The 12,364-nt window shown below is 38.0% G+C and overlaps 2 protein-coding genes across 4 annotated transcripts; one reads left to right on the top strand and one right to left on the bottom strand.

The window, feature by feature from the left end:
- Nucleotides 1-89: 89 nt before the first annotated feature.
- On the bottom strand, nucleotides 90-4,117 carry nup43 (nucleoporin 43). Of its 2 annotated transcripts, none has more exons than XM_056764588.1 (9): nucleotides 3,984-4,117; nucleotides 3,018-3,241; nucleotides 2,814-2,936; nucleotides 2,500-2,577; nucleotides 2,237-2,399; nucleotides 1,342-1,477; nucleotides 789-940; nucleotides 542-658; nucleotides 90-431 (listed from the first exon to the last, which is right to left on the bottom strand). In XM_056764588.1, exons 2-9 carry the CDS (start codon nucleotides 3,135-3,137, stop codon nucleotides 202-204), a joined length of 1,119 nt encoding a protein of 372 aa, XP_056620566.1. In that variant the 5' UTR covers nucleotides 3,138-3,241; nucleotides 3,984-4,117; the 3' UTR covers nucleotides 90-201. The 2 variants fall into 2 exon arrangements, with proteins under 2 accessions (XP_056620566.1, XP_056620565.1); XM_056764587.1 differs by having other exon boundaries at nucleotides 3,910-4,047.
- Nucleotides 4,092-12,051, top strand: pcmt (protein-L-isoaspartate (D-aspartate) O-methyltransferase). 2 transcript variants are annotated; one of them, XM_056764589.1, is made up of 8 exons: nucleotides 4,092-4,314; nucleotides 8,358-8,462; nucleotides 8,659-8,690; nucleotides 8,770-8,874; nucleotides 9,849-9,969; nucleotides 10,459-10,544; nucleotides 10,707-10,876; nucleotides 11,652-12,051. In XM_056764589.1, the coding sequence occupies exons 1-8, from the start codon at nucleotides 4,092-4,094 to the stop codon at nucleotides 11,662-11,664; spliced, it is 855 nt and encodes a 284-aa protein (XP_056620567.1). In that variant the 3' UTR covers nucleotides 11,665-12,051. The 2 variants fall into 2 exon arrangements, with proteins under 2 accessions (XP_056620567.1, XP_056620568.1); XM_056764590.1 differs by having other exon boundaries at nucleotides 10,707-10,923.
- The last annotated feature ends 313 nt before the right edge of the window (nucleotides 12,052-12,364 follow it).

The following is a 12,364-nucleotide window of genomic DNA, read 5'->3' as shown; positions in this document are numbered from 1 at the left end:
TGACAAAAACATTCTGAACAGAATCACCCACCCTCCCTTGAATATCGTCCAAATCATTAAACCAAAAACGAGAGCATATATACACAGTCTGTAAACACTGCTGTTTTAATGACTCAATCATTCAATTTCAGTTTCAAATCGATAGACAAGAAATGTAGCATATATAAAATATATTACAAGCGTACAATGGTTAGTCGTAAATCAGACAGGGATTTGTGTGTGCATGTAGATGGCCTCTCCATCTGTGCCGCACACTAAACACTGCTCCAGCACATCCAGACTGTTAACAGACATGGTCTGACTGGGCAGCATGTGAGTTGCCTCCAGTCGACTTTTACTGGAGTCTCCAGTGAGCCAAGTGCTGCCCAGAGACTCGTCCCCGCCCGTCGGCTGAACGCCGCTGTGTGACATCACCCTGTTGTTCCAACCCCCTGAAACAAACCAGCACAAAGAAAATTACAGCAAACAACTTGACATCAAACAATCTAACGAGTGTTTTTATTCACTATTTCATGTAAAGTGTGTTTGAGTCTGGTCTTACTCTGCAGCAGTGAGCTCATGTCAGAGGCTGATGTCGTCTCCCAGTGCAGCAGAGATCCATCCTCCGAACAGGTGAATAAGTGATTGGGGTTCGAAGGATGAAAATGAACCTCCCATACTACAGTAAAAAATACACAGAGTCAGTCTAATACCACCGATGGACATATACTCATGTGTCAATGTTTGGAGACCAAACTGTTGTGTAACCCTTATAAATGCAGAGCAGTAGGGCGAAAAACAGATCTCACTTTCTGCTGAATGAGCCTCTATGAGAGACAAGGGCGCGCTGCCCTGTCTGACGTCCCAGATACCCAACATCCCGTCCTGTCCTCCTGTGGCCACGATGTGCTGTTGGTTTGGGTGTTTATCCACACAGTGAAGAGGGAGTCTGTCTCCAGTGCTACATCAACCCAACATAAAACAACAACATCTGTCCTTATGTTCTGCCAAACCTGCATGTCCTGCTTACTGTTTTTATAGAATGAAAAGGAATTAGGGACACATAGATGTGATCCATTCAACTTATCCCAAGTCTTCAATTATTTGGATGTCCACTCTGTTACTGTTAAGTTTGAGAACAGCCCAGTCCTCATATTCTTTCATTAAGTGGACAAAATCAGTTCTACAGGTAATAAAAGTCAGGTTTGGAACAAACTGATTTTGTTTTTGATTGAACATTCCTGAAGAATTAGACACAGTTCAACACAAAATCAAAATGATCTTAATTGATAGTTTGTCCATCAGCTGCAGTTTGTAATAAAACAATGTTGATATGTTTAAGGTGGTGTTTGAGAATCATACAGAGAGAGGATCTGTGCAGGACTGTCGCTCTGCTGTCTGAAGTCCCACATCTTCAGCTGACCGATTGAATTTACTGTGAGAACTTCTGTCGTCCTCAGAAACGTCACACCATGAATCGTACTGCTGTCTGCATTCTCTGTTGAAACCCAATTACACACATTACACATTTACATTTCAGCTCAAAAGTCATTCAAACATGCACATTCTATTATTATTTCATCCAATTACACATCCTGACGCCATTCCTTTATTAAACTGAACACAAATTAATACTTTATATATAACTGAATGTGTATACAGAGCTTTAAAAATCACAAAATGAAAATCTCCTTTATAATAAAAGTAAATATAAGTATTTCAGACTTTAGAGAACGAATGTTGATTTCTTTAAATGGTAAACATGCACATAGTACAATGACATACTTCAGCTAAAATCTCAGACAGCTTGGTCACTTCCACTCTCATAGCACTAAGGGGAATTTTTGACCTGTAAAGATGTGTTTAGTAAGAAAACGTTCAAATTTTGGAGAACCGACAGCACTACGGCTGAACATTGATCGTGCTTCTAATAAGTGCAAAAGTTCACTTTGCTTTTTTTCCATATTCGTTGATCTCCCTTGAAAAGGATAGCCTGAAGTGCTTCTCCTTTTTGGTTGTGGACGTATGGCCAAGTGTAATATATGAATAATGAGACTCACGTTGTTGTATGAGCATCCTGAAGCGAAACGCTTGTTCCCTACGGCGCCGGATGTTACAGCCTGGCTGACATTTTAGCGGAAGTATGTCATCGACCCATATGCATATACCCCATTATAGTCATTTTTCAAGCGAACTCAACTTTTTCAGTCTTATGCATCAAATCATGATAAGTGTTTATATCTGTGCAAACACTTACCAATAACACGGAGAACTTCAGTCTGATCTGCTTTGTAGAGAATAATTCGGCCGTCCTCTCCCACTGACACAATTTCAGGGCTCCGGCACACTACAGCAGTGCAGGGAGCTTTATCACACGAGTACAGATGAGCTCTCTCCCACATATGAGCCACCGACAGAGCCTGGAATCACATGACGAACAGAAACCATCACTGACAAACAAAAACAACACCTCAACACATCTGGAACACATCAATCAGTCATGTGATATAAAAAACATACCTGACAGTCAGACTTAAGTTTAAAGATGGTCACGGCCCCACATGATGATGCAGAAACAAGCCTGTCCTGATCTAGAAACTACAAAGACATGTGAAACTGTTATGCAACTCAGTTTAGAAATCCATGACTGTTTACAACGTATAACATGGTCAATTGTCTATAGATAAAAATGAATTCTTAAGCAGACAATACACACAAATGATCTGCATGTAATGGTTCCACCCTGTTATACAACATTCTTCAGTCACAGCTTTGTGATTTAGACAATAATAATGCAGAAAGAATAGCTCATGTGCGTTTCTGTCATCCCTCACCTGTAGATCCATCACATCCCCATCATGTTTGGACTCACACAGTAACTGAGGATCTTCCTCAAATTCTCCGTCCATGTGTGACCCTCCATCACCCCCCAGGGACCAGATCGACACTCTGTTGTTCTGAAAATACACAGTGATCGATGAATAACATTGAAATATTCATCCAAACGTTGTTGAAATGAGTTGAACTTGTGTTCTTGCCTCGTTGTCCCATGATCCTGTGGCGAACACCTCCGGCTGCTGCAGTGAAGCCGCAGAAACAGGCCGCCATCGGGTCTTACTGATCTTCTGTGAGATGTATTTGGCATTAATGCTCTCCATTAAGACACTGCAGCAGTTTAAGATGCGGTTCAACGACGTTTGTTTCACATGTATGGCTGCGCTGTCTCCCGCCAGCTGCGTCTGTCACGCTTAGCTACGGCGGCCTCAACAGATCAAAACACGAAGCGCGATTCGGTAAAAACAATCGTGAAACTGGCACTATCACAATCATAGTAATTGTATGCATACAGCAATTTACTAGACAAGTTAAATATAACAAGCAACCAACATAATTTAATAAATTACAATTATATAATAATTAATTGTCTGCGTTTTCCACAAGCGGGTGTGAACTTAAGTTAAAATTTCCAATGACCAGATTTTAATGCAGCTACTGAACAGTGAACAGAATAATTAAATACAAATTAATATCAATAATATCAATATTCCACGAGCGATACAAATAAGAAAACAAAAGATAGGAAAGGACATTTGTAATAATAAATATTTTAACAGTTGTCCAAACAACACATTTTTATTCCAAGGATACACATGTAATGTTTCCAATATTTGACAATTGTTGGTGTTGTTGTTTTGCATTGTTATTAATTCACAATGTCCGAAATCTCTCACTCGTTCACTATTCCCTATTTAGCATAATACATTTGCACGAACGGGACGCTGCTAGTTTTTCCACGTTGTGACGTGTTACATACGCATAACTTGACTCGGTTTTACTGATAAAAAATAACAATTACACAAAAAGAAAATCCGTTTATCTTATTCGTTTGCCTTTATGCCCTTTTATCTATATATGGATTTGCTTATTTACCATACAAAAGGCACACATTCATTAGCATCGGCCTTTAGAAAATGCGCCAAATCGTAAAGCCGTTGATCACATACGTCACACGACAGTAACGCGCTCGCGTTCTCCTCCTGCTGGCCGCTAGCAGCAGAGCGACTCCACCCGAAAAATAATCAAACAACCGAAATATATTTCATTATCTTCATATGATAAACATCGCGGAGGATGAAAGACTCGGCGGGAAATCGTTAAAGAGTGTTGTCATGCCCGGTGACGTCTCAGTGCTGGAGGTGGTGACTCTGGTCGGAAGAGCGGTGTGCGCAGGCGCGGCGCTGACAGCCGCACTCTACCTTATCCGCAGAGTGTGTTTAATAATGGCCTGGAAATCCGGAGGAGCGAGCCACGCAGAGCTCGTCAACAACCTCCGCAGTGAGTTCAACCTTTCCCGCATGTTTAAAAGAGTAAAAGCTGACAGATTACTCTAGTTCTTAGCAGCGGGGGCTAGTTTACCTCAGTGCTCTGAGGTAAAGTGCGCGTATGTCAACTAGCATTGCGTTACAGCTGAGGGGAAAGTGCGCTGTTGCGTGTTATCATGCCATGATTTTATCATGTGTGTTTTCGTCATGTGTGTTAGTGTTGCAAACAAGTGTATGGCGACTGCTGGGGGATGTTTTAAACTTTTACACACGCTTTAAAGCTCTTCATGTGGTAGCTAGCTGTTAGCAGAATAGTATGCGATCGTTAGTATTATCAAAGCTGCTCATTTATTGACCATGATAAGGTTTTAAATGTATTATTCCATTACCTGTTGGTACTTTGTGTTTTTGCAATTGAGCAAAATGGTGGGATTTGTCAAAACATATTACACACATGACACCATTTATGTGGTATCTGTTGAACCAACACTCGTTAAAATATTATTTGCATACATTAAGAAACGAGACTCTCTTTCTAAACGCTGTATTGTTAACAATTATAAAAACTAAGTTACTGTATTTAAAACTGCAGTTTGTCGTGTGGTGGGCGTGGTGCACCACATGTTGGCAGAGTCATTGTATGGTGACGTCATTCAATACTTCAGCTCTTTTGGGGCCATTATATTAAAGCTGTATTATCTTTAATATTCATTTTGGTATAAGTTTCATTCATAACGTTGGATTTGTCACACTCAAAGACATAAAGAAAAAAAAGTTTCATTAATGCAGCCCCTGCAGTTGAGCACATAAGTCTTTGTAATATAACTGAGCAGCCATCTAATTGAATTGATTTCTTATGAATTGTTTAATGCAATCAATGAAACTATTATTTGCTTCCTGTTGATCCATTCAGATGAGCAGTTGTTGAAATGTACCGAAAACATTTTTATTATAAAATACATGTTCACAAACAAACAAAAATCTTAAAATCTCCAATGTCAAATGTCGGTTCTTCTCCTTATAGAGATGTTGCCTAGTTCTAATACTCTATTGGGATGTAAACCAGAGCTCCTGGATTTATCGTGAAGTCAAGTGGTCAGTGCACTTTAGTAGTGTATTGCCTATATTGGTTTGGGATTTGTACAAACCACTAAGAATTAACTTTAAAGTTGTGTAACATTTGTTGTGCATTTTGTAAAGCATAATTTTCTTGGCAGTTAGACTGAATGTCTGAAAAGACAGTTAGACAAAAATGTTGAAAACACCGCTGAAAGAGAGACCCGGGACCAGAATATAGAGACATGGGCTGGGCTTTTTGATTTATTGAGGAATCACTGTATTGAACCAAACAATGATTCAACTTTTGTACAAGCTTGCACTGTTATCTCAGGGAAAATTAGATGTATTAATCAATACGTGCTCACAGGGCTCCAGACTGCGCATTTTGTGTCCAGTTTTTGAGACCGCGCATGTGGGAGACCTGCCAATTAGATTTTTTTTAGAGTTGTTATATCTCATGTGAAAAGATTAGTAGATCGCAACCCAACCAGTGTAGGCCTGTGTGTTAGAAGGGGAGAGTCCAGAGCTGCTCACTAGCTGTCTGCCAATTTGGGGACTGCAACCTTCTAAGGTCGTGGATTTAAAAACGAGAACTTGTTCTTCGAAGCACAAAGCCTCAGAAGTCCAAGAACCGATCCGAAATGAGACGCCCTAGCCTCGCAGAGGATTTCCTAATTGCGTCATGTGCTGTTCATGTTGCGTGGTGACAGCAGCAGGACACAGCAGAGACGTTTCTGACTTTTTTTAAACAAATACAAGCCAGTAAAATTATATTTTATTTTAGAGAGTATGAGACGTTAAAGTAGATTAAAACAGACCAACAGTTTATTAGATTAACCAACCTTAAATTTACAACACAATAATGCATCAATAAAGTTTATTAACAACATCATATATAATCTTAAAACACTGAAATAGACCGTTTTTGTGTGAATTACTTACTTTTATTTTAAGGCCACATTCCCTGTAAACCCATTTTTCAACCTTTAGTTAGTGTGTAATGTTGCTGTTAGAGCATAAATAATACCTGCATTCCGAGTGCTGTTAATACCCTCCGCCCACAGGAATATGCCGCTGGAGTTGTGTTTGGTTCTCACAGATTGTAAGATTTATTATTATTAATTAATTTCACTTTCATCACAGTCCTACAGCTTTGATAACCAAAGTTTTAATAACCGGATCTATGACTTGTGTAATATACTGATATTGTGTGTGCGCGCAAACCTCTAAAACACTTTTATGAAGCCTCCTTTGAAGTCCTGCTTGCAAATGTCTCCTGGTCAATCAGCTTGTTTTATTATACAACTCGGATCCAATATAAAAAGGCAAAACTAAAGCTTCTGTTTTTAGTGTCAATTAATATAACCAGTCTTACCCAATCGGTCTCATTTCCCTCGCCATAGTAGGGAAAAAACGCAATCTCTAACAAAGATTGAGATTTGCACATGCGCTAGCAGACCTCAGTTACACTTTGATCGAGCCGCATGTTTTTAACTGATGAAGTGAAATTGACGCCGTTGTTACAGTTTATTGCTAAAGCCAAAGCTAATGAATACTGTTCCCCTGCACTGAGAGGGGGCCAACCAATCACAACAGCCTGAGAAGCGGAACCTCGCTGATATGGTATGGGTGGGACATCGTCACACACGCTCTAAGCGGGGAGCCAATCACGACAGACCTGGTCAGCTTTACAAATCGGAGCGTTTCGGATGGAGGGACTTTATATAGACCGGAAGAAATTCAGTCGTTTTGTTAGAAGAGGGACAGCGGTGAACAAAAGACTTGAAATTTAAAGCGTTTTTTGAAATTAGAAACATGAACATCCATTGTTAAACACCCAAAAAACATCATCAAAGCTTCAAAAACAGTAGTTTCTGATCACTAATTGTATGGTTGACATAAATATTGTAAGCATCTTTTTTTGCCATGATTTCTGCAGATTAAATCAGGACAAAAATTGTGTTGAGGAAAATCTGCATGTCTGTCTGGACCTGTGATATACAGCGTTTACATGCCTTCTGAAAATAACCAGGTCAGATGTTTAGGATAGTGTTTCACAGAGCGCCCATTAAAACACCCTATGATATTCTAGGACGAATCTTAAAATAATTACGTCCATGACATATTTCATCCAAAAGTCAAAGGAGAAATGAGAAATAATACTTTGTTAGGATCATTAAGACATACTTTAGGGTATTAGTTTCATGGTTTGGTTCAGAAACATATGTTACATATTTAAACAGCAAAAACATGGAACATTAAATGTTTATTAGGTTAAATCCAGACTGCATTATATGCCAACTTGTGCACCCCTAAAAAAATCCTTAATTTATTATCTTTGGATATTGGAGTGAATTGTAACCTGCCATATTTTTTAGATGTATGCCGTTTTTTTATAGGTCATTGCCTATAACAAATGCAGAAACTTTGGATGTATTAAAAACAGCCATATTTTCATGTCGGAATAAACTAAGATCTTTTGATTGAATAAGTGAAGATGAATGAAATTAAAACCTTTAGTCTATGAGTTGACCTGTGTGTGTCTGAAAGTGTAAAAGCACAATATTTACTATGTGTATACTGGAATGCATAGCATGAAATTATTGGTATGTTTTAAATACCATCGTAGGATTCCTGACAAGCCACATGTGTTTTGTTGCCCCGGCATAAAGTCACGGATGTTCTGTAGATGGGCAGATTGATGAACACTAGTTGTTCACAAAGTCACTGTCATCCCTCTCAGTATTCCCCATAGTCACACTACAGTATATCAGGGTCTGTTGCTTAGTTTGTTTATTAATTGGTTGCATTGTCGTAGTATAATATAGCTGTAAGTTCATCTTGTTTAAGATGAGGAAATAATATGTTAATAAATAAAATAACAATGTCTCGTATTGAAATAAAATTATGCATATAATGGACGTTATGTACAGAATTCACTTATGTGTAAATGAACAACTCTATTGTGACTGTCTATGCATTTGTGTTTTTATTCAGAGAATGGCATCATTAAATCCGACCGTGTCTATGAAGTAATGTTGGCCACAGACCGTGCAAATTACTCAAGATGTAATCCATACATGGACTCACCACAATCTATAGGTACGTGACACATTCCTGCGATGTCATTTTGTTGATAATACTATCAACATAAAACGCACTAAAGTACCCTGTGTGTATAGCACAATGTCCAAACACCACATGCATCATGATTCATGTTTCAACACGGTGACAATCTGGTAAATTTGCTCTCTTTTCTGATTGTGTTTTCATTAAGTCTTGTCTGTACTTTGTGCAGGTTACCAAGCAACAATCAGCGCACCTCATATGGTAAGTTGAAGTGCATTTTGTGAAGTTAGCAGGGTTTTGGTGTGTCTGGATGTGATGACCATATGTGACTGTCCTTTAGCATGCGTACGCTCTGGAGCTTCTACACGATCATCTGTATGAAGGAGCGAAGGCTCTGGATGTGGGATCAGGCTCTGGCATCCTGTCTGCTTGCTTCGCCAGGATGGTGAGTCACATCACATGCTTGATTACATATATCACATATTTCAATCTATCATATAACAACACTTCGTATTCTAGATGTGGATGTGAACCAAAAAATGGGTGGCGAAACGTAAACGTGATGTTGTCTTACATGTATTCATTTTTAAATGTTAATATTCCTTTATTTGTTTTTGTAGTAATATATTACATGCATTTTCATCTATCTTAAGCATTTTCCATGTAAACTTACACTCAACAACAAAAACCTTAAGACTCATTTCTCACAACATATCATAATACAATGTATTTTTTTATTTTCCAGTTTATTATATATATTTTTTTAGCAACACTTTACAATAAGGTGCTATTTGTCAACAGTAGCTAATGTATTAGCTATCAATGAACAATTTCGTTTTCAGTATTTATTATTCCCTAATGTTAGTTCATGTCAAAGTTATTCATGTTAAATAATGTTGCTATTACTAATGTTAACAGTGACAACGTTTGATTTTAATATTGTATAAGTTAATTCTGAAATAACATGAATTAATATTAATAAATGCTGTTGAAGTATTAATTGTTAGTTCATGTTAGCTAATGCTAACAAATTTTTAAGAAATAGCACCTTATTGTAACGTCTTACCATTCTTTCATTTCCATTATTCTATTTTATTAGTATTACTCTAAATTATCATTACTTTACATATATTTATTGTATATTTCTTCCACAGTGAGTTTTCTGCACAGCTGCTGTGCAACAATGCAAATCTAAAATGTGAAAAGCTCTTGACTTGACACAACTAGTGAATCATTTACTGGAACTGTCTTGAAATAAAGACCTAAAAACATATACTTTCCTTTTTACATTGATATATATTTTAAATAAATTCTCACTTTTATTTTTCCTGAAGTAAATGAAATACATTTTTAATAATGTACACCCTTTTATTACTGTGTATTGAATGTTTGGGTGTTTGTGCTGCGTCTGTTTTGCAGGTTGGGCCGAAGGGGAAGGTTATTGGCATAGATCATATACAGGACCTGGTGGACGACTCCGTTGCTAATTTAAAGAAAGATGACCCCAGTTTGATCTCCTCTGGGAGAATCAAACTAATCGGTTGGTTTGAAACTATAGTCTTTTATTAAATTCAGTTTTGCCTTTCGCTTCAAAATAAACCAGTTCATGACATGCTAATACTAGAAAGCTAATAATCACTATGATTAAATGGAATATTATAAATTTACAATATTTTGTTAAGAAGAAGAACGAACTAAACAACACTTAAAACAAACGTCAATATTTTAAGAAATTCTTTAGATGATTGACTCCAGTTATTAAAAGACCAGTAATTAATAATAAAAAAGTAACATAATTTTGTATTAATGTGGTCCAATCTGGCTTCCTATAATTTATGTATTTAATATATTAGTACTCATTAAACCAAATTTTCCTTATAGCCAGCGCAGAAAACAAATAAGTGTGTGCCAGTGTCAAACATTTAGTCAGCTTTAGTTCTTTTAAAAGACACTTGTTTTGTGACAAGAAGTTGTTCACTGTAGGGAGAGAAATAAAGAGTGTAGATACTGACTTGCTGTCTTCTTGCAGTTGGAGATGGAAGAATGGGTTTTACAGAAGAAGCGCCTTTTGATGCCATACATGTTGGAGCAGCCGCTCCCAATGTGCCACAAGCAGTATGTCTGTCCTCAAACACACATACACTTTAGTGTTTTCAATATTTTTGCCATAAAAATTCTGTGATTGTTTATTCATCCTCACGTGGTTCAACACATGTATATGCTTCAGAGATAACGTATACCAACAATCTGAGATCGTGTTATGTGTGTGTTTTGAAGTTGTTGGAGCAACTAAAACCCGGTGGGCGTCTGATTCTGCCGGTGGGTCCAGCGGGGGGGAACCAAATGCTGGAGCAGTATGACAAACTGGAGGATGGCAGTACCAAAATGAAGCCACTGATGGGCGTGATTTACGTGCCTTTAACAGACAAAGACAAGCAGTGGTCAAGGTGGAAGTGACTTCTGTCCTCTGTTCCTCTCTCTTCCCAGGGCACAGGTGAAGCGTGGGCTCCAGCGCTAAGCAGAAAGAGCCTGCGTTTGCTTATGATCCATGCCATTATAAAATTCTGGCCTGTTTTTAGAGGCCTTAACTCACCAGCGTCCCTGATACCACCAAATAATCATAACGTTGTAGTTTAGAAGCGTCTGGAATGGGCTTGAATTTGCTTTGTGTTTGATATGAAAGCATGAACGCAGCGAAGTCTGTTTAGGGTTTACATCATGGCTTTGTCCACATTGGCAGATTAAATCTGATGTTTTTAGGCATGTTAGATTTATAGCTGTTTTTGGAGCTGTTGGTACGTGACATTTATTATGCGACAGTCAGCAGTGTTGTGTATATAAACGATACAGACACCTGAAAATTATCAATTATATCTTGTATATCTTATGATTTCATTGCTTTGATGCACACTAGGCTAAATAAATTCATACAGACAGCTGGCTTCTATCTGATGCCTACCTTGTTACCATGGCAACCTGTAGAGAGACTCACCACCACACTTTCTGAACAAACATCACTTGCAGAATGAAAGTGTGGATGGTCGGTTCTCAAAATCAGATTTGAGAAACAAATCATGATGTGCCATTTTAAACTGTACCGACACTTGTGTTGTGCATGCGCTTGTGTTTATACAGTCAAGTATGCACATGTCGTGTTGTGTATGCATGCGTGTGCGGATCATTAATGTATGTGGTAACTCAATGCTCTTTCTTTTTTTATAGGGATGAACTATGAAAGGATGATCAATACCGACAATACTCATCACACCACGTGCACACAAACACACACAGACAACCATCTGGACTTCACTGGGGGAAGCCTGTACAAATGCTCTGTTTCTTACCCGTGACAGGCGGACTGTTGTGAAAGAGGGATTCTTTAATCTAGAAGAAATGGAATAGGGCTTTGTGCTGGGATTGACACGCCTGCGGTTTGAGGATTGTGTTATGCATTTGTTTTAGTTTTTTTATTTTGTTGGCGAGCGGATGCACATTTTTTCTGTTGTTTTCAGTATTACGTCATTTTGATAGTTTCTTCGTGCATCTCAACTTAATGTAAACGGAATACGGTGGTGGCTGTTGTGCTGAATCCAGCCTGTTATTAAAGCATAATTTACTGGTTTATTATGTGAAGAGATCTCTTTGCTCTACAGATCTATGTTTATAGTCATGGCTTGTGTGTTCAGAAGCCCAGGCAAAATAAACCAGACTAAGAAATTGCAGATTAAAGCAATTAGGCTCAATGCAAAACAAACCCCTGATCAAATTCCTATAACACAAAAAGTATCTTACTGATAAATAATTTACGTTTCTGCAAAATTAACCTTGATGGGATTATCATCATTTATCAAAAATGATCTGCTATACATTGTTCTGAGAAACAATGAAATATTGGCCCTTTGTTTATTATGTCGAAAATTACTTAAATAAATTTG

The sequence above is a fragment of the Triplophysa dalaica genome, chromosome 13 (assembly GCF_015846415.1).
Source record: "Triplophysa dalaica isolate WHDGS20190420 chromosome 13, ASM1584641v1, whole genome shotgun sequence".
NCBI classification, from domain to species: Eukaryota; Metazoa; Chordata; class Actinopteri; order Cypriniformes; family Nemacheilidae; genus Triplophysa; species Triplophysa dalaica.
This window is presented reverse-complemented; position numbering and strand designations above follow the sequence as displayed.

What these genes read in the sequence shown, in the direction of transcription:
- nup43 (XM_056764588.1), bottom strand. Translation starts at nt 3,137, where the DNA reads ATGGAGAGCATTAATGCCAAATACATCTCACAGAAGATCAGTAAGACC. An exon ending in CAGGATCATGGGACAACGAG is followed by an intron (nt 2,937 to 3,017) that starts GCAAGAACACAA and finishes GTGTATTTTCAG; the next exon opens with AACAACAGAGTGTCGATCTG. An exon ending in TGAAGTTCTCCGTGTTATTG is followed by an intron (nt 1,478 to 2,236) that starts GTAAGTGTTTGC and finishes GGGTTTCAACAG; the next exon opens with AGAATGCAGACAGCAGTACG.
- pcmt (XM_056764589.1), top strand. Translation starts at nt 4,092, where the DNA reads ATGATAAACATCGCGGAGGATGAAAGACTCGGCGGGAAATCGTTAAAG. An exon ending in GCTCGTCAACAACCTCCGCA is followed by an intron (nt 4,315 to 8,357) that starts GTGAGTTCAACC and finishes GTTTTTATTCAG; the next exon opens with AGAATGGCATCATTAAATCC. An exon ending in GGACTCACCACAATCTATAG is followed by an intron (nt 8,463 to 8,658) that starts GTACGTGACACA and finishes TACTTTGTGCAG; the next exon opens with GTTACCAAGCAACAATCAGC.